The sequence below is a fragment of the Ylistrum balloti genome, unplaced genomic scaffold, assembly GCF_031769215.1.
Source record: "Ylistrum balloti isolate Yb309-2 unplaced genomic scaffold, AGI_CSIRO_Ybal_v1 Utg370324, whole genome shotgun sequence".
Classification (NCBI taxonomy): domain Eukaryota; kingdom Metazoa; phylum Mollusca; class Bivalvia; order Pectinida; family Pectinidae; genus Ylistrum; species Ylistrum balloti.
In genome coordinates this window covers 122,783-145,635 of record NW_026782237.1, presented here as the reverse complement: position 1 = coordinate 145,635, position 22,853 = coordinate 122,783, and the positions used below count along the sequence as shown (strand labels likewise).

The following is a 22,853-nucleotide window of genomic DNA, read 5'->3' as shown; positions in this document are numbered from 1 at the left end:
TAGGTCACCTTAAGTGTCCTCTAGTCATATTTAGCACCGATCAAGGTTACCAATGGCCAAAGAAATCCCAATATTAGGTTTTTGCCACCCACATCAGACTTTGCAAACAGATTGGGCTGTATCCTACAAACCTATTTACAATACAGACAAGAAACAGTAAATCTAGACGACGAAAAACAGATTAAGGATGTATGCACTGATCTTGTTGCATATAAATCAAATGAATCTGTAGATGCAGACTTTTGTAGCTAGCATAAACACAAGTCATTATGAACATCTGGGACCATTAAAGTAACTGTAAATGCACAGAAAACTTAATTTTGCACAGCTTATGTACTTTAGGGGTTTATAATTAATAGGATGACATAAAACACAAATTCTGTGAACATTCCGTGATTGAATTTCATTACTCTTTATGTTCATGATTCAATAGAAGTACATAGTGTTCTACTTTCTCTCTTCCACAAAGGTTTTCCATTAGTGAAGAACTTTGGCATCGTTATGTAAAATTTGTCTTTACAGGTACTAGTGTACATATTTCAACACTGTTCAATGATAGGTAACACTAGATAACCTGGACTAGAACAACTGAAACCCTTATAGCCCAGACAAGTAAGGACTGTATTCCATATAGCCCAGACAAGTAAGGACTGTATTCCATATAGCCCAGACAAGTAAGGACTGTATTCCATATAGCCCAGACAAGTAAGGACTGTATTCCATATAGCCCAGACTTATAAGGATTGTATTCCATATAGCCCAGACTTATATGGACTGTATTCCATATAGTCCAGACTTATAAGGACTGTATTCCATATATCCCAGACTTATAAGGACTGTATGCCATATAGTACAGACTTATAAGGATTGTATTCCATATAGCCCAGACTTATAAGGATTGTATTCCATATAGCCCAGACTTATAAGGACTGTATTCCATATAGCCCAGACTTATAAGGACTGTATTCCATATAGTACAGACTTATAAGGACTGAATCCAATATAGCTTTGGTCTATATGGACTATATCTCAAATAGTCCATACCTGTATGGACTGATTTCCATGTAACTCTAACCAGTATTCACTGCATCCAATATATCTCAGACAAGAGAGGACTGATTCCCATATAACCACGACTGGTAAGGACTGATTCCCATATAACCACGACTGGTAAGGACTGATTCCCATATAACCACGAATGGTAAGGACTGATTCCCATATAACCACGACTGGTAAGGACTGATTCCCATATAACCACGACTGGTAAGGACTGATTCCCATATAACCCAGATTGGTAAGGACTGATTCCCATATAACCACGACTGGTAAGGACTGATTCCCATATAACCACGACTGGTAAGGACTGATTCCCATATAACCCAGACCAATATAAAGTATAAAGGAACCCAAAATGGTCTGCACATGTATGACTAAACCCCTTGCAACCTCAACCTTTATAATTCAACCTCTTATATCCGGCTCTTTAAGGACTAAACCTCATATTGGTTTGACCTATCCAAACTCTATCTGTATTCTATATGTATTACTTGGAAAGACAGATAACCAAATATCTGGTTGTAAAGAAATCCAAGTTCTTAAAAAATGCAATTTACAAGCAGAAAATATAAAATGTCCTAAGTCTGAAAAGAAGTGTTTAGTTTTCAGAGTTTGTAAGACAAGATTGTGATCCACATTTTAAACATAGGATAGGTTTTAATTTGCCAGATTTCTATCTAGTAAATCAGGCTAGCTCGAGTGACAATCACGCTATCACTGGAGTCAGTATGGAGGTGTATGTCCTTTGTGTACTTATTACAGCTAAGAAGAAAGGATGGCAATTTTCTAGATTCCTGTGGTTAAAACAGCAATGACTAGATGTAGGAGTAGAAAAAGTATCTGGCTTCATGATGATTACACATAAAGGTACCCACTGGTCTTGTGACTAATACTTACATACAACCTGTGATTCAACAATACATGTATAAACATATACAACCCTTTACACTGCATGATCAATAAAGCAGAAGCTATGCATCAAAACATCTTATTTTTTAAAATCTTGACATATTATGAAATCTTACAAACATAAGTAATTAATAAGATACGGTATCTTATTGTTATTTTCAGAAACTTTGACGGTAAGTATGTTATGCTATGTAGAGATTAGATAATGATGGTTTTTATGGTGATTGAGAGCGAGGAAGAAAAGCAGTATATCTGTATGACTAAATCCTGTAGACCAATACACATACATCATATGTACAGCAGGATTATACCGATAACCCCTATATTCTGGATATGTGCTCTCAGCATGACACAAGTATGATTTTATTCTTTCAAGATGTGGTGGAGAGGAGGGGAAATGAGATAGATTGGGATTGAGGTGAGAGATCTATTGAGAAAGTGTATGATACAGTAGCGTCAGACACACCAAGGTCTGAGATACACTACATGCATTCCATTCTACATGTGTTCGTCTTGTCTGCGTATAAACCTTACGCTTGAACCAAGTCCTCAACAATAAAACAACCTCTGTATAACTACATGTCTATGCTTTAAGTAATCAAGGAATTTTACATTAGAACAACACGATGAATTTCTCTAAGTGGATATAGTAAAATGAAAGTAAGAAAACATTTGTATCTGTACATGTACTCGGCTTAATAACTTGATGCTTTTACACGAATCCAGCTCAGACAGGTAGTATTTTATAGTGATATCAGTGATCTACGTGTATCTAGTTTAGAGAGGCGGTGTTGTGTAATAGTGTTGGGATATTTACAGGTACCAATTTTAGATAGACAGGTGATCTACAGGTATCCAGTTTAGACAGGTAATCTACAGGTATCCAGTTTAGACAGGTGATCTACAGGTATCAAGTTTAAACAGGTGATCTACAGGTATCCAGTTTAGACAGGTGATCTACAGGTATCCAGTGTAGACAAGTGATCTACAGGTATCCAATTTAGATAAACAAGTGATGTACTAGGATACAGCGTAGACGACAGGTGATCTACATGTATCCAGTTTAGACAGGTAATGTTGTATTACAGTCAAAGATGATCAATTAATTTCTCTCCTTATAAGTAATATAACCTACAGTATTTATATTGCAACATCAACATTAACATGTCAAAAGTCTGAGATGTTAACGAAGTACAGGTGTATTAATTATAAGAAGATTGATGACAATTAACATCACCCTCAAATCATGTAAGAGTCATCCTGGTACAAAGTTGACACCTACATTACATATAGGAGAATAATGGTATCTGTGTGTGTTAAAACACTCAAAATCAGAACTTAACGACACAATCGATCTGAACATAGCAGGAAATACCTGTCCCCAATACCCCCGAGACAGTCTTCCTTAACCAGTCACAGGTACAAGGACAGTAGCAAGGTCTAATGAAGCACTCGAGACTGATGACGTCATACCATCCATCACTCAGCACACTCAAGAGGCTCTTGGCAGCTTGAATAAACACTATGTCAACTATATGCAAAGTGTATATATACCTAATTTGAATTTATAGCGACAGACTTCCAATTTCATAATATTTAGCATATAATAAAATAAGTTGCTACATTCTTGGCAGACCAGGGGTAACATCACCAACAAAAATTTACAGGGTTGTTGTTATAGAAGTCAAGCCTCGGATTCTTATTTCAAAGAGTCAGTTAAGCTTTGGAACTGAATTAATATCTTCCATATCGTGTAAATTCCTGAAATTACATATAAATGTAAACAATTTGTTTAAGGTCACTTCGAGGGGGTAAACATGACATGAACATGACCTCTTTGAAAATTGTCATGAAAAGTTTAGGATAGAAAAAAAAATCTCGATTGCTACAGGTATTATAGCTTGGGGATAGAACAAGAGGATATGAAGATTTTTCAGGTACAGAAGTGAACACCAGTTCCCATAACTACACATTGATCAACTTTTTGATTTCTAATTTATGCACCAAAAAATGGTCGACTTGAAATTATCTCGAAGACAATATTAGAAACTTCAGCCTACTTTTGTACTGAGAGCTTGTTATAACAGCTATAAATCTTCACAAAAAACAAAAGGACTGATATAATATATTCAGTGTAAAGAGATCTTATCTCAGTATGTACTTTTAAAATTTTATTTGATAATTCTCTTAATTGTAAACAGAATAATGATATCTGTACATACAGTGACAGGCGAGGAAATATTTATGACTGGTGTCATTGGATTTTTAAGCAGAAAGTTTTAAAAATATATAACCTTCAAGAATAAGTATAGAAGTTTTATAATAAATATCACTAATTCATCACGTGTTTTAGATTGTGTAATCCAATCAAAATCAAGCTTCAAAATAGAGGTGAGAATGTCGGATGATATCATAACTTTCATCATAGCAACTGATACAAATGGTATTATTTATAGGGATGTCTATGTATGATGAATAATAGAATATAGATTAGGATATGAATAGGCCGTAGTGTTATCTATGTGACATATGTCTCGTTAGACAATGTTCAACGTCACATAATACATGATGGATGATACTGCTTATCCTCACGGAAAGGAATCTTTTTGCACTAATGTTCGTTTTGTACCTATAGTGATAATTAACACACATCACGATGTCAATAACATCACATTCAAACCTGTAATACATTTCCCCTGATTTACATGAGCGAAAGAACAAAATGAAATGACAAGATCAAACCATAATGAAAGTGTAATATATTTCCAGATGTTATTATTCATAATAAACTTGCGATGTCAGAGGTGCACTGAAGACACTGAACATTTTGTTTAAGACACAAAGGAAATTAATTAATTAAGTCTAACTCCCTGACATGAAACGACAGCTTGTTGAAATTCTGACCTTACGCTTGTTAGTCAACTTTTACATTGGTGCAGACATACAGGATGTGTTCTAAAACTTTACAAGTATGTTACATGAGTCATGGAAGATCTTGTAAAATTTCAACCCAAAAATAAATGTATTTCCATTTGTGACACTTTTAACAAGACATAAATCATCTTTTTAATTGTCCAAATACACCAATAAAGAAAAGTCTATTTTGAATTCAAATACCATGTAAATATTGTTATATTTAAATGGATGTACTGATGATTGTATTTAGCTTCTAATTAATATCCCCATAATTATTATTCTGTTTATTTAAACATGAATACTCATAAACAGATAAACACATTAACATACAATCAACATATAAACAAGAATATTCTGAATATACAAGGTGATTTTACATATGAGGATTAGATTGAAGAATTGATTGTAATAAAATAGTACATATTGTTTGAGCATTTGATTTTAAGACATATCATATTTGAATGTACTTCCTAATAGGGTATTAGTTAATTTTAAGTCTGATAAATTATATTTCTTTTTTTTTAAACACCTTTTTCCACCAATAAGCCTTGAGGCTGGTGATAACCCACCCATGTATGTATCACAGTTTCAGGAACTACCCACTAAACTCAAATTTTTGTCTTGTTATCAGCCTATGATACTGTGTGTCGGCTTTCTGGACTTACACAGTATTCAATTATTCACAAAATATATCATATGTATATATAAGTAAAGGTCGACTATAAACAGCAGAATATTATATTTACTTTTTCTTATGCTTTTAATCAATTATCTGTGTTTCAAATGTCATCATCATGCAAATGCTGAGAAATCCTTTCTGTTTGACAGTAGATTTCAGGGCAATGTCTTGGTCCATCAAGAATCAAAAGTGAAACAAAAAGCTCAGGATACTTACATCAAAAATGCCGCTGATGTTTTCAACAACTGGAAGAAGACATGCCACTGGCTTGTTTGTGGCCACTTGTCGGATCTGGATACCGGACGGAATGTCAGACTCGCTCAGACATGGCCGAACTGACCAGCACTCCACCACTGCTGATCGATTACTGTTGACCAATCTGTGGACATTGAAATTAACAATATGAAATTTTGAATCAATGTATAGATTGTCATACTATTACAAAAATAACTGTTTCTTCAATGCAGCATCACATCATTCTTTGTCAATGCATATCATACACCTTTCCATATTCTTTTGATGATAAGCCCATGCCTGATAAGCCATATTGCTACATAGAATAGGGATGACCAGATTCTGTACCATCTCGTACACACCATATGTTAGTGCTATACACTACACACTAGCAAGTGTCTGATGAAGGTGATCATGTTGTTACAGAAGTGTCAAACTTCAATCCTAGAGAAACCTACATATGCAATTTGAGAAAGATCTATCCTAGACTTCTCAAGAAATAGCAATACAAAAACTGTTTATGGATCAACGGGCCAAGGACAAAGAGCAATTTGAACATCCAACTTTCTGATGATGGTGAGTTAAAAAAAAAAATAGTACACAATAAATATGTTTTATTTATATATTCGATAGGTTTGGACTTCCTATTAAACGTGATTCCTAAATTATCATAAACCATAATCCAGTTATAAATGAGTATATCTGAGTTCAAAACATTGAGTACCAGACAAGTCCAAAACTAAGTACACCATAGTATTATCACAAAAGAAACACAGAAATATCTATTTACTCCAGTTTCATTTTAAAATTTCCTGATCCTTCTGATTTTGACATTTTGTGCTGGTTTAAATCTTATCACAGTCTGTCTGCAGACTACAACAAGCCCCTCAGATCGTTATATAACATAAACATTACATTCAGTATATGTAATAATAAATCACAGCTTCACCAGTACCTGGTAAGACATGAGTGAGCCATTCTGTATTTTTCACGTACGCATTTACATCTGGAAGTAATAATGACATTGTGGAAGTGTGGCAATGTGGCAACTGAGAAGAATGTGGCACCAGACACTGTCTACAGTAATGGGCATTACAAGATCAAAGTTAACTCCCACAAATCATTACAAAATTAAATTTTCACCTGATAATTCAAGTATTTTAAATGCCAAAACATGGAAACTTTCATCATCATTTCATGTTTGATTCACATGAATCTTTTTAGAAGTTGAAAGATTTTTCTAATCACAACACTTGACAATTAGGAAGAATTCCCACCGAGACAGAGAAAGGTCTGTGGTGATGAGAACTGTACACATAGGAGTGTAAATAACAAATCTATGAAAGGCAGGTGAAGTAAAACCTAACCTAACAATAGCCCAGACCACAATGTACCAAAGTGTGAGATCTACAGCTATAAGCGGATATAAGTAAATTGATGGATAGCAAGAACATGGCCATCTACACTGGAGCTTACTTGTATTTTAATATTTGATACATAAGTGTCAGAAAATCTATAGGCCTTGTATTAATTCTCACTTCATAACTTCTCATCATCACTCAACCCTGTGGTAATTAACTTGAAAATTCTATCAGATTACCAGTGCAATCTATACAACGAAATGGATTCCGTGTAATATTGTATATACCATTCACATTACCAATAGAAACTGTACATTTACATGAAAGGTCTTTTGAAGCAGGTTACTAAATATGCAATAAAGTAGATACAGCCTTATGAAACTTAAGACACAGTTTATTTGCCTTTGAATAAAACTTTTACTAAGATATATTACTCAATACTCATAAGACAATTACCTTTGGTTGGAACATATGTAGCTCCTTGCATTTTCTTCATCAATTGACTTTTGTCGGGGTGGGAAACTGTCAGCATCCTTAAGGATGGAAAGTAAGGAACCAGCACTTCGGAAGGGTTTCTCCATGGAGCAAGGTCGCAGCCAAAGTGATGGATTTGCTTTTGTTTCCCCTAACTGCTCCAACCTCATTTTAACAGTCATATGGTGGCCATATCCACCTAGATTGAAGTTTAGACGAAAATGGTGGTGGATTGTGGTGTTGATTGGAAGTGCCACCCCTACCCCACTATTCTTTGCCAGCACTATGCACTCTGTAACATTTCCAACTTGTGTGGTAAGAGTCTCACTACTGAACACACCCATTCTTTTTGTCTTGTGAACAATAAGTCCGAAATTCAGGTTAACCCTGTCACCAGGTGCATATGAAAATGTCAAGATACTTTTGTCACCATCAGTCGGCTGCCATGTCCATTTCTTGCCATGACGAACAAGCTGTCTTTCAAGACGCTCAGTTTTGGTGGTAAAGTCTTCCTGATAGGAAAATGACAATTTCACATCCAATAGTTTAACTTTTTTTGGTACTTTGTTTCGATGGATCTCAAATTGCGTTATTCCAACCTTGAGTGATTTTGCGGATGACTGCCGCAGCAGGTTGTTGTCGATCTGCTGTTGGACCATACCTTTGTTGGAACCAACTCTCGGCATCACTATCGTGTTAAAAGGGTTACACAAACACAAGTGATTGTTACTCCTACACCTCAATCACATCACTGTGGCTGAAACAATACAAAAACAATTTGTTAATGGTCAATCAATGCAACTTTAAATGACACTTGTTATTGCTGGACTCAAAACACAGTTCCAAATTAGATGAACATGAGAAAATTCTTAAGAGACATGACAAATAGAACAGGAAATGAGAACCCAAAAAAGGCCTGTCCCGGTATGTGTTACTAATAAAACAGTGTTCAGCGTTGAAGTCCTTGCTCACTAAGGTGAAATTTTAAAAAATACTAATATCACCATGAAGATTTTTAAATTGTTGACTTATCAATCAGACAATTATTAACATACACACCTGAGGAGAAGAGTAACAATCCAACATGATGCATTCATTAAGAAGTGATTAGCAGTTATTAAATGGTATCAAAGTCACTGATCCAGATAAAAATCCAACTCAGATGCTGAGAAGGAACCAAGTTGTTTCAGTTACAACCCTCAACAGTAAATATGGAGAACTGATGTTAAATTTTCTTCAAAACCTCCTCAAAAACAAGTGGGACCCAAATGTATACACTACAATCGCTGTCCCCTGTTGTAATTTAAGGTTCTAAGACCTCCTATGTTGTTGGAGGCTCTGTGAGTGCCGGACTGCCTTTGTCAAGTTATCTGGAACCAACAGAACTGCTGGTACCAACCCTCTAGAGGTGCCTGGGACACTGACTCTGCTGTGCCTCAGTGTGTTATCTATGTAGTATACACAGCAGGAAATAAGACCTGTTACAGGTAGGTTGGGTTAAAGGACCGTGACGTGACGACATCAGCCTTCATAACTGAACTGTGACATGAACTTATTCCACTGCAACAGATCCATGTACACATTAAAAGATGTTTACCTGTAATTACAGGTTTGTGGGTGTGTATCAGGGTTTAGAAAAGATCAAACTCTCTATACATCATCCACACAGGATTAGCTGATCTCATATACCTGTAGAACCAGATTGTTCACATCAAAATTTTGATTTATTAGCATAAAAGGAACATTAAAATCCTTTACTCAAACTGGGTGAATGTTTATACAGTAAACAAGACGTAAAACAACAGAGAGCCTTAAACACATAGCTATATGTACACATATACACTACTGGCATAGGACTAAGCTGTTAGAAATCCATGTACTATTTATGGTGATAAAGGCCCATGGACATCAATTACAGTCCAGCCACCCAACATAACTGACTTAAAAATAGAACAGCCCTAGGCTTGTCAACTCTGTCAACTCTAACAATGACATAATAGGCCCAACAAACAGGCTTCTCAATACAGTTTTAATAGTTCCACACTTGTGTGTTGACAAAGATAACAACTCTACCTAACATGGCTGCCAAAGATCCTAAAGGATGTAATTAATTACAGTCAGAAATCAGTTGTTGTCTTAGTAAAACTACAAAATAGCATTACAAATAAAATACCTATAAGAATTACAACATCTAAGGTAGGTTTTTCTCAATAAAGAATGAAGACAACATCTGAGTCTTGAAAATCCATTTATATTTTATTACATACAAGAACATAAAGACTAGACAAGAGTGCAGTTCACAATAATGGAAAGACCTTAGTTTACGTACATTATCCTGTGAATTCATCAATATAATATTTTTGCAGATATGTCATGAGTCTAATGTAGCAGTAACATATCATGGAGAGTTTTACATTAGCTGTGTCAGTCAGTGATGTCATAATATAAACAATTTTTCAGAATGTAACTTTTCTGAGATCTGTGAACAAAAGTGACCTTTCTTTTTTATTTCCTATGACAATTATAGTCTATAAGTTTTAATTTCTGTGGGCGAATTCTCATCTGAAATGAAAACTCATGTAAGATCCTGTACATATATTTTCCTGACCAATATATGGTAATACAGGTCCTGTATATATACCCGATATCAGTTATGAATGCTTATCACAATCAAGAACACATGCATCTTCACAAGGATAAAAGGATAACATATCTTTCACAGTAATCCGAACTGATGATCGCCTTTAATTTTCTCTACTACAGATTATCATACATCAGTTGATAACACTATGGTAAAACATCAGATCAAAGATTAGCTGACCTTGGCAAGATAAACTTACCTTAAGCTAATCGCAAACCCACTGGTCCAATAACCACCAAAACAACAGTACTGTGGCTGCCCTGGATTCCCTATCTCATCAAGCTGGTCAGAGACAACTCAGTACACCTTCACACCTAATCCCTATCTAAACACACAGATATCTGCCAACCATTCCTCAAACACATGCTTATTATGTAATCATCAGACCTATCATTCTATGACCTGGAGAGAAAAGCCTGCATCATGTATATATCACACAAGTACCTGACACATTAGCAATGATTATACCATAAGGCGGCCAGGGTTCTCAGCTTATCAGTGTGTCTCGTAGTATCATAATTATATTATAAAGTTTTTTACACATGTTACATCTGTATGTCACCAAGGAATCTTTTTTAATTATAACACATAGTCGGTAGAGAGATTTCTAAAATTAGCAGTTACACAGTTCATACCTGAAGCTGTAAGCCATATTTCACTTGCAACGAGACAAATATAACACAAGTTAATTTTTCATTGCCAAATCACCTGCCCTTGGCTAACATCAGTTGTATATACAGGCCTGTTGGTCTAATAAACTACATTTTTGTATATCCTCATACAGCTACATCAGCTAGGTATTTAACATATCTATTGAATAATTATCAGAGTCATGCCCCAGCTTGCGACAAGATTTCCGATGTCATTGAGTACATATTAACTCTACAGCACCCACATCAGGATGGATCAATATCACAATCTGGGATACAGTGTTTATCTAACCTGAAGAACATTGATAATATAATGATATAATACACTGTAAAACATCAACTGTACCTGATGGTTTGATACTTTAACGGTCAGTTCATATCAATATATCTTATAACTAGTACAGTCTCTACAAAACCTGACCTAGCTTTAAGGTACATATACCCTGAACAATTTAAGCTGACCTAGATATGAGACAAAAAGAATGATGACTGCTTTGGATCATGTCGATACTGAATAGAAATTACACAGACAGCAAATAAAACTACATCATAGGAATTTGAAGAATCAATAGACTTTAATGATAGCAGATTTATATATAAAACCAGGGTAACATGCAACAGACAAGACTAGATAGATCATACATCAATATACCTTATATCCACAGAGGGCAACTGTATCTCCAGATCAACATAAACTTACAATGTCTCCAGTCCATTTTACATTATGACATAGACATATCTATGTATATGTATTCACCATGGTTTTTGTTGTTGTGTTTATATTCCTTTAACCCTGATATAAAAAATATATATTCATCATGTATGTTTACATTTCAGTTTTAAATTACACCACTGGCAATGGCGTGGGAGGAGGGCGGGGGGGAGGGGGGAAGAGGCAAATTTCCCGTGAGAAAATTAAATATGAAACAATGATAATCACATTATATAATATTAAATTATTCACTCAAAATGGATGTTTGAGGTTTAAAAATGCATACTTGTATATTTGTCCAGTTTAACAGGAAAACTGTAGAATTTTGTATTGAGCTGTGAAAATGTCTGATCCTGATCAGCTGACACTCAGCTGGTACATAATACCTTATTGAGGTAATTCATCCAGGCGTTAAGTCTGAAATGTTTGCTGTGAGACATACACAGAAATGAAATGAAAACATACTTGGTTGGGTCAAATTATAACACAATGTACAATAAATAAAGTTCTTTTAGTCTTTGTTCTGTTCATAGTCCTCAATTCTTACCGTAAACAGAAAGCATAGAAAACCATCAAATTCTGTAAAAGTGTGGAAATCGCACGTTTCCATGAAAACATTACAAAATGTTATATGTAACATCTTTATACACAGCTACAGTTATTGTGAGATATTGGAAATAAACTTTCTATTTACAGTACAACTGACAAATGATGTATGTAGCCTTTGACCTGACCAAAACAACAAAACTGAGACTTTTTTCTCTCAAGAACTACTGTATGTGCATGAGTCATTAGCCAAAGGGAAGTATAAGGTTATTGCGCAGAAAACATTGCACAGACAACGAAACTAACAACCACTAAGTGTGCTGATTGCTTGTTACCCAATTCTAAGGTAACACAACTTTACCAGTAATGTATCCATTGCTAAGTCACATACTGCATCAATAAAAGACAATTATACAATATCTCCTTTCAATAGGATAATCATTTGTTACTTTATGCCAGTAATTTGATTTATTATAGTCCAACTACAATGACCTGTCCTTTTCACCTTTCATCTTGATTTCAATTACAGGCTAGTTAATATAAAAAAAGGAGACAGAAGTAAATTGTTTCATCTTTAAGCATGTTCTTTACTCTAAACACATGGATTTAATCAGTAAGTATTCCACAAAAAACAAACAAATGAATTCACCCAACCTGAATGTTCAAGTCAAAGTTCAATTTGACAAGACATTCTAGAGCACTATAGACCTAATGTCACACAAGACAAGATTATAATCAACTAATGTGGAAGGCCTTTCACGTAAAGTTGGGGATTCATTTTCATTCCTCTGGAGACAATCAATCAAAAAATTTAATGCATACATGATGAAAATGCATATTTTCTTTTCTATACATCAGCAGTATTTTTCTTTATGTCTGCTTTTTTAAAAATGTGAACCAAACATGAAAACTCTAACAGTGCTCTAGTTACCCAGACATGCAGCTGTTTAAGTAAACATGCATGTTGACGCCATAATAGATAACCGCCAAATGACCTATACTTTTTTAATTTTATTTAAGTACTTGGTTATCTATTCTCGACCCTAAATTATACCCTGTAACATAACAACATTTAGCTGACCTTCGCTCTCCAGGTTACAAAGGGACAGTCATCCAGGTGTGTAAGAGGATCTACTAGGTGTAATGTAATACCCTCTTGTGTGTGTTGGACTTTCAATACATTTCAATGAGATTATATATACATGCCACAACTGACCAGCTCTTGACCTTTTGCGATCTTTAGTTCTGAATTCAAATGGTCACTACTAACCCATGGTCAAGGACAGAATGAACTGTTTGGATGAATTAATGACCATAAGGTATCTATAGATATCCTAATGCATTTGGTGTCCTACATTGTTTTGTCACTTGTGAAATAATGAGCAATAGATACCAGGTTTAAAGTCTCTGCTAAAATATCTAAACAATTCTATTTTCAAGCCAATCATATAAAGAATTCATGTAACTAGTTTCCCATGGAGAGTGAAATTAATGTTATTGTTGCTTGTAATGACTACGTCCAAATCATCTCACTAAGTCGTTATAAAGTCAGGGGTCTGATCAATATTATGGTCCTTTCCCTCAACAAGCACAGGTAATAACGACAAACCAAAAGGATAAAAACCATATCATAATTAATTTTTTGTTTGCTGGGTTTCATTGCCCTGTCAAGAACCAAGGTCATTTTGAAGCAGGTAGTAGCTGGTGGATACCTCGATGAACAACATTAGGAAGACCTGCTAGACACAGCAAATGGAATAAAGTGTCTAGAACAAAAAACACATCCATGTCAGACCAATCTGCTTCTCAGCTTCGTGTGAAAGGCAAAGTGCCATGTAATGTACCCAACAACAAACCTCAGTAATTTTGAAAGTTTCAATCTAACCATGAATTCATGGGTGTTCAGTTAGCGGTGATTACTTATAGGCATTTGTTCCATACTGAAAAATGTAGTGTTTTGTTTGGTCAACTTGTAATAGAATAAGTTTCACAGTCCTGGGGAAATATTTACCGTTCAACAAAATTCGAAAACTGTTTTGGAACTATATAACATTGTAAACAATGACACAATTTGGTGACCTTCTGTAAACTTGAATTGGCTAAGCAGCATGACACAGATCCTGGACAGGGTACCCGGGTATATGGTCAAATGCTCCTTGTACCTGAGCCAAACAAATACTGACAGGGACCATGGAAACCTTGCCGGAAAGGCCTGTATCAATAATTACATACAACTCTCTCAACCCACTAAGACTGATATCCTCTGTCAGAAAAATGACCTAGGGTCACTAAAGATTAAATATCTAAACATTAAATAACACAAAGGCAACATACCTGACCCACAATACTACACACAAGAAAACTTAATACATTGTGCATACATGGAACAAAATCCATGTCATACCGGGTTGCAGAATGTCAAGGCTAGTATTATGCTTTAAACACTTTCACATAGCCAAATTACTTAAGTTAATAAAAATAATACATTACTAGAAATTACAACATGTTCTACAGCTCATCAGATTTAAATAACCATTGACATGTTTTGTCATATTTGATATGACTGTGCATCAGAGTAATACAAATTGTTAATGGTAGTTTACTCTTGGACTTAAACCCTAAAGCAATTTGATTCTCCAAAGGGCTGCAACTCCAATAACCAATAGCTATAGGTGAATGAATGGCCTCAGGTATGTGTGCTGTAGTGTCAATACAGTTGAGGATTTTAAATTCGGCTCTATTTATAAAATTTATTGGAAACTGGATAATGGTTCCTAGCAACAGTATAAATAGAATCCTAGTAGACACTAGACTTCCTGTCTACATCACACATACTGAAGTCATAGTATCATATATTCTCGACAGTTGACGAGCAGTTGGACTATCAATACTTTGAAGCTTTTGAGAAATCTCAATTATAAGCATATTACAGAACTCCTGACCTTTCAACAGACATTTCCCCTTCCAATAAGCAATAACTTGACCTTGCTTGTAACTCAGAATATTACTACATCATTGCAATGCCGTGAATGTGAATCAACTGTCAATGACCAATGCTGTGATATAATTAGAAATATAATATACTGGTAGTGATATATACAGCTGTTAAAAGACCATCATATATAGGTAAAAAGTCCATATACTGGTCTACATCGCTGTCATTTATCATACTAGTGACCCAGACACGAGGAAATCAGCTGATTATCAACCTACAGTACACAGACAAGGTCAGTGGGACAGAATAAATCCCTGGAAGTTATCTCTCTATTAAAAAAGCTATGTGAGGCCATTTATCTGAATAAGGACATGTAATCTCTATCTGTGTACTTTTCAAAATTCAAATACAAAATATGCAATAAATGCATTTCAAAACTCTTTGCAAAACCAACTTTTAATATCCAGTAGATATATATATATATATACCTCAGTGAACAGACCATTGATTGTTTTTTAGGGTAAATCCAATCTTAATAATGTTATTTAAGTGTCATTTCAAAATCTAATATATGGAAGATATGAAACATAAATGTAGCATTACATCACACTGAAACAATTTTTTACAAAAATTAACTAAAAATTATACCATCTAGGCACAATTCATCTGATTATATGTCAGAATCATATAACATGTAATCAATTGCACTGATTTTACGAACTCGACAAGTGACAAATATAAATCTCCGAAATGTCAAAAGATATCATCCAGACTTAATGCTAATTAGCTAGACAATAAATGTCAAAAGCAGATTAAACAGAGTGATGGCCAATAAATCTACTTGATACCCTCAGGTGATGCCATTAATTATCAAATATGATGTAACATACTACTTGTACATGTGAAATACACTGACCAGGTATGACCACTTCACAGTAAGAAAGAGGGTGGAAAGATTTTAACTGGGGATGTTTTTGATAACTGTACCATATGAACTTCCTGTGGGTGTTTTTACTTTTGATGACGTCAATAAAACCTGAAGATAGCGCGGCATTGTCATTAATATTGTATTTAAATGAATATGTCTTTTAAGCAATTTTAATCTTAACTATACGTCCAGTGAGTTATTTGTAATTGAACTTTTTATAAAAGTTAATACACTTCATAACGTTATACATAGCTTAACTGGTCAGGGCCAGACTATTGAGTTGACGTCAGTGACGAGAAATGTTACTTGAATAATTGTAATAATGATATAGACGGTCGTTGACAGGCGTATATATAAGAAACTTGACAGCTAGCTATCAAGGTGTAACATAACGGAAATCTCACACTTACGTGTCTATGAATAACCATTCAATTAATACTTCTAAATTAAGTTCATCTGATGTAAATATGCTGATAACAATTTCTAAGATTTTCTTATTACAAAATGGTTGACATGTTGCTTTCTTTTAAAGTCTGCTGACAAATATAGCCATCACATGGATGTTTTATATGTCGTCATCCTTCTATCTAGTTCTGAGGTCCTCAGTTGTTAGGCTGGTCTAATTGTTGCATGTCTGTAATATTTATGTATATTATTGAAAAACGAAGATTAAACAGGCAAGAATTAAAAATAAGCCATAAATGATGAACTGTATATTATTCATCAGATCAAACGAGTGGGTTAATCATCAGAGGTGATTAAAGACTACAGTACAAATGTGATTAATTTGTCTTTGACTGCTGTTGCAATCTGTCAGCATGTTAGTATTCTAGATCTCCTTAAATGCCATCACCTGTGCAATTAAATATGTTATTCTTGTATTCAATATAACATCATATCACAGATCCTATATCAAATATATCCATGATAATGCTTCAGTCGATCTGAACAAATTTTTTATAAGATATTGCTGAAAATATTCAAATCATGCAAAAACCAACAGGACAACATTGAAAAATGTGTCAATTATAACATGGCTACCTTTTGAAATAATTGCATGTTAAAATGACTGTAAGAAATTGCAGGTTTCACTTCATTCTTCATTACATTAGATATCACGATGAAGAATCAACGTAATGCCAGAAAAACACATATCTGTTTGCGTACTGTAAGAAGTTTGAAATGACATATGCAATGTGTAGATTGAGAATTACAGCTTCAGATCAATGTTTATCAAAATTGTCTCATGGGGTTTATTAAGCATATCAATGGGTTAAACAATTATTTAAATGATATGAACTTATCAAACTGTGTAGTCAAATACTGTTGCTCTTTGACAGTACATATACCAACATCTGTTACTCTGTATACAGATCCATTATTAATCCATAATTAAATTAAATGAAATGAGTATAATTGGGGGTATCAAATTACCAAATTTGGTCATTTGTAACCTACTACCTATAGCTTTCACCATTGATGTGAACAGAGAGGACATGGAGCAATTATTGTATCCCCTGATTAGCTCATATCAATAATTTGGCATTTGTATGATCTCACTTTGGATTGCATCACTGTTTAATACAGATTGTTATCAAGTGAAACATGAATAAAAACGGCTCACTAGAAAGAATATTATTGTTTTCATAAAAAAAAAAATCCTGTTTCAAACTACCCATCTCTGCTAACTGACCAGAAGTTTTACTGTATTCAAATAACTAGTGTTTAAATTATAAAAAAGCAATTTCTTATTTGCATTCAGTGAATTTATTATGCTATGATGTTCAAAAATGAGAAATGAGCCGATCTGTGCTGTATTGGTCATGTCTTTTGACTTAATGACATGCCTCCCATATGTTGTTCAGAAAGGAAGTCACCAGCTAGTCTTCTTTACCGAATCTAAAAATGACCCTGGCTGTTCAAAGGGCGATAAACCCAGCAAAGGAAAAATTACTATGCTAATTACATAAATTATGATAATGAATGGAAAGAAACTTAAAACATATATAGTGAGAATGAATTACTCTGCCAGATCCAATGGTTAACCTGACACTTGTTTTACAATTTACATTTTACTAAACAAAGGTGTTACTAGCTCCACAGTAATAAAAAAAAGAATATCCAAAAAGATTGAAAAACCTACATTTGGAATCCATGAACAGATACTTTCACAATTTTGTCATATACCTTAACACATATTAACATTAATAATTTCCAGATTATCAAACAACACACACTGATTTTCTAGATAATAGTGATATCATTCCCCATTTTATTATTGTAAATTTCAGAGTTCTTATCAATTCATTTCATTTTTGGATAACTAGCATGTGATGGAGGTACAGAAAAATGTGTTTGATATCTCTCTAATACATTTTTTACTGGTTTATTTAATATAAACATTGTATATATTTGTACAATAAATCATCATATAAACATATCATCACTGGTCAAGCTGTCATAGCCATTAATTTTTTTCCGTGCCTCCACTAGGATTCAAACCCAGGACCTCTGACTTACTATTCTGACACTCAACTGTTCAAGGTAAAGAAATTATCTGAAGTCCTTATGTAACAGGGATCATTAACTCTTCCTATGCCTCTGTTCTGATTTGCACCAACTACCTCTGACTTACTAGTCTAATAATGAAGTGTTCTAGCTAAAGATTTCTCTCTAGCTGATCTGTATATATGCAACTAACATTGTATTTACCAGGGCTACATTAGTATACAGTATACTTTTACCACATAATTAAATACTATACCAATTTATCTTCATCAAAATATTTTCTGATCAGTCACAGACTTTGTAAAATTCAATGTATTTCTTTGGGAAGAACATCATAAATCATTTCAGGAAGCTGTATGTTTTAAATTAAGTACCAGACAGCAACCATAGCAGCCTATAATGTGCATGCATGTTGCTTTTGAAATGAATTGGTTTGAGTTTCACATTTCTGGAAAAGTTACCAATTTATAATTCATCGTACATCATGTATGAAAAAAATTTTCTCTTTTGAAGTGAAAGATGATGCATTTATAAAAGATCAGACCAGACAAAATGTCAGTTAGAAATCATATATGATGAAGAAATTTGATTAAAATTAATTGACATATACTGCAACAGTTTTGAAATATGCTGCAAAGTTCAACATTAGCAAACCATTGCCTTTATCTGTGCTTTTATTGAAGACGATATAACTTTTAACCAAGATATATATATATAGACGTTTGATATATGACAGTTTATATGTAGTTTTCACGCCTCTTCATTGATTTTAGGTTCTACCTATTTGTAATTGTTTATCTTAATTTGGCCTATTTCTTTAATGATGCCCGGCACTTCAGTCAAAAGTTGTTGTTGTTCGGACTGCTGGTTGGTGGGAAACAGGAAGGAGGGACATAGAGGGGGGACAGGGACGTCATACAACAACAGCCCACACGTGCACTGTTTATACATATGCAACTTACTATAAATAAAGGAACTCCTGTTAAATAAAAACAACCTAGCAAGGAAACAAAGGGTAATTAAATAGGTGTATGTATACCCTAGTGAAACTGGCTGTAACTGAAAGTGGGATTGGTCGCACAGTATGCTTTTGTTAAAAGATATGTAAAGAGAAACTTTGTTGACTTGTGTCTCCGTGGTAATATCTAAAATATACAGTAATGTCAGTAGCCTACAATACTACTGGCATGTTTTGTATTTGCACCATACGTATACTACTACCCGATATTGGCCTACTTTGAACCCGGTGACTCATTTTTTTCGGGCACCTGTCAATAGACGATTTAAATTCTCTTATAACATATTTAACGATCCTTATATCATGTTAACTTAACTTACATATATTCTTCTGTGAGATATCCTTCCCGTTTTAATCCATCTTTGAAACATCATTTGTAGAACTGTTCTCAACTTGTTTTGAAAATCGAAATAGCATCGAACCTCAACCTAACTTTAGTTTGTGTATTTGCTCACTTCCGGTGGCGCTGTGAACTATGTCAATTTCCATAAAAGGGCTTGTCACATGGGTCAACGTCACAGGTGGGAGTATCTATACTATTTTTGGCAACTTATCTTGGGAAATCCCTTTTTGTACATAATTTGTGAAATAAGAATTTAGACAATTTGAACTGTTATTGAAAGAGTAATATGACAATTACACATTTGAACTTTTCAATATAGTAATTTTCACGATAAAAAAAGAACGGTACATTTTCAATAAATCATTTACATACATAAACCATTGTCGCTATTCCAGTTGTGGAAAGTCCCATTTGTACACGACATCTGATTGGAATGTTATAGAAATATGACACGGATCCATTTAAACTGATGATCCAATATTGTTCATTCATAATTATAAATATTTTGGTTTTTATATATATATATATAAACGGTGGTGTAAAGATATATACTTAAATCTGATGGTATTATACTGGTCCGAGTTAAAATGGATCTTTATACAGACGTTTACATAGGTATATGAAACACGCCCACACAAGGTACTTGTTATACTTGGGTGTATCTCACTGTTCTACTGAAACTCCTACTTACACGCTGCTTAATAATGAGAACAGAATAACATGTTTTGATATTGCCAAGAGTATAACGTGACATTCCCGTATCCTGCATTCACTGGATTCGATTCATTTACTAAACTGTACTGCGGGTGTCTGAATGTTGTTATTTTTCTTTTCCGTCTCTTTGATGATAACGTTCTTTGGAATACCTTATTCTTTGAAACGCGTTAATAGGAAATATGTGCTATGCATTTACAATTAAAAGGGCAGAAAGTGCTTGGGGTCATTAAGATCCCGTCTCCCGCGCGCGCTCTCTTGTTCCAGTTTCCCTCCCTCAATCTCCAATATCCAAGTCTCCGTCACATATACTTCACATATGAAGTTTCAATTGTCACAATATTCCATTTTTTAAATGTATGCATTCTCAGACTATTGAAAAGGTTAATGGACGAGAAGTATGTAAACAGGAAGCAGCGAGGATGGCTACCTGGAAATTAATTGCAATTAAATTTGGTCGAGACAGTGGTAAATGAAAGTAAAAATGAGGACACGAAAAGTAATTCAGTGAAGGAGGGCAGAAGAATGGCCAAACAAGAAAACAAACATGGCACCCAGTTTGAAGAAGTCCTGTAATTCCCAAACCGAAGAGAACACAGAAAGAATTCATATCAACTGGGAAAGCTCCAGATATATAAATTGACATGGACACTACAAGTCATAGTAATTCAATACATCAAGAGCGTCTAAACGGGTCATTCCAGAAATTTAGGTGAAAATGCCACCAACAGGTAAAACTATACACGAAAAAAAAATATATAAAATTTCAGGATAACCAAAAGTTTTACACAGATCCAGCAAAATTAGGAAAAACAACAGAAAGCTAAGTAGGAAGCAACTGATAAAGAGGTCCACGGCGAAACCAAGAATACGTATCAAACGAAAATAATCAAAGCGTGAAGCTGAACGTTCAGGTGAGAATGTAACCATTGTCTTTTCTTTGTCCGTTAATTATGTAGATTGTCAAACATAATTGTCTTTACTACAAGCTGCAGATAAGCTGGGCGAGTCTAGAGACAATTTTGTGATAAATATTCGAGGTAACGTCCTCGCCGCTAAGGGCCAGATTGCAGGTGGTGTTTACAGAGGTATACAAGAACACAAGAAAACCTAGACAGGAAAAATATAAAACTTCTCGACCGCAGAAAATCAATTTGATCTCTTCATTATCACTAAAGAAGGAACTGAGGAGAACCTCAGTGTCCTCTACTCATAAAACATAGAAGGTACCGTACCGACTTTTGAATACATCACAGAATTGTCACTAACGGCATCCACTATTCCGGCGACCTGTCATGAGCTGCCCATCGTAAAGAGACAGGCCATCGTCAGTCTTCATATGACTGATGCGAGAATAATAATAATTATAATAATAAAAACAAAGTGAAAAAAAACATTTTACGTTCGCGTATTATTTATAGTTTAACGCCTAGCGACTAATGTTAAATACTGTTTTACGGTATATGAACAACGGACGAAACGCACACAAAAACATTTAAAGAGGTAACATGAATACCAATGCAAACCAATCATAAGTACATTGTATATGATATATTATTGTTGAAATCGATAAGATGTCATTTTGAAATATTATTAATACAGACACGGTATATAACAATTCTGTCCGCTTTGTGGTAGGTCGATCCTCAAGCAAGACAGAGTTATCTTCCTTCCCCCCCCCCCCCCCCCCCCCCCCCCCCCCCCCCCCCCCCATACACCAGTTAACCGTGACTGTAAAAGCTCAACGATGAAACCCAAGATCTCAACACATTAACACACGTCACGAGAAAATAAAACTATCCGCTGTTTAAATTGATCTTAGAATGACAAAAACATTAACAGTTTCAAACTCAAGAATTTTTGGACATGGTACTACGGAAATCTGACCAGGAATAAAACTTGATGGTTAAATACTATGGTAGATGTTAAGCTATGAGGTGTCCAGGAGATGTCTTTTCACAAGCTTTGTAATATATTTATTCATCAAGTGACTAAAGGAAAAGAACAGAAAGGAATCTAAGGTATCTAGAATTCTATATGTGGAGATCAAGCCTTCAGTCTTAGTTCTTTATTTATTCCGAAATGGAATTTTGTGACAGTAAGGTGTTTTCTGTGGTTATCAAATAAACCCAGTTCTTTTTATATACAGAAAATGAGGTTAGAAACAGCTTGGTATATTATTTTAATAAGACTTGGAGGCTGTAAACAATGGAGACACATTCATCAATG

The 22,853-nt window shown here is 34.5% G+C and overlaps 1 protein-coding gene across 3 annotated transcripts in view; it reads right to left on the bottom strand.

The window, feature by feature from the left end:
- LOC132553374 (uncharacterized) overlaps window positions 1-19,986 on the bottom strand; it is a 30,889-nt gene extending 10,903 nt beyond the window's left edge. Inside the window, exons 1-3 of one of the 3 annotated variants that reach the window (XM_060217613.1) lie at window positions 19,888-19,986; window positions 7,612-8,386; window positions 5,777-5,939 (exon numbers count right to left, since the gene is read on the bottom strand). In XM_060217613.1, the coding sequence (XP_060073596.1) occupies window positions 5,777-5,939; window positions 7,612-8,315 (867 nt within the window). In that variant the 5' untranslated portion in view covers window positions 8,316-8,386; window positions 19,888-19,986. Of the gene's footprint in view, window positions 1-5,776; window positions 5,940-7,611; window positions 8,387-8,688; window positions 8,970-10,469; window positions 10,579-19,887 lie in introns of those variants that run through there. The other 2 variants (XM_060217612.1, XM_060217614.1) reach the window with 2 other exon arrangements.
- Window positions 19,987-22,853: the final 2,867 nt, after the last annotated feature.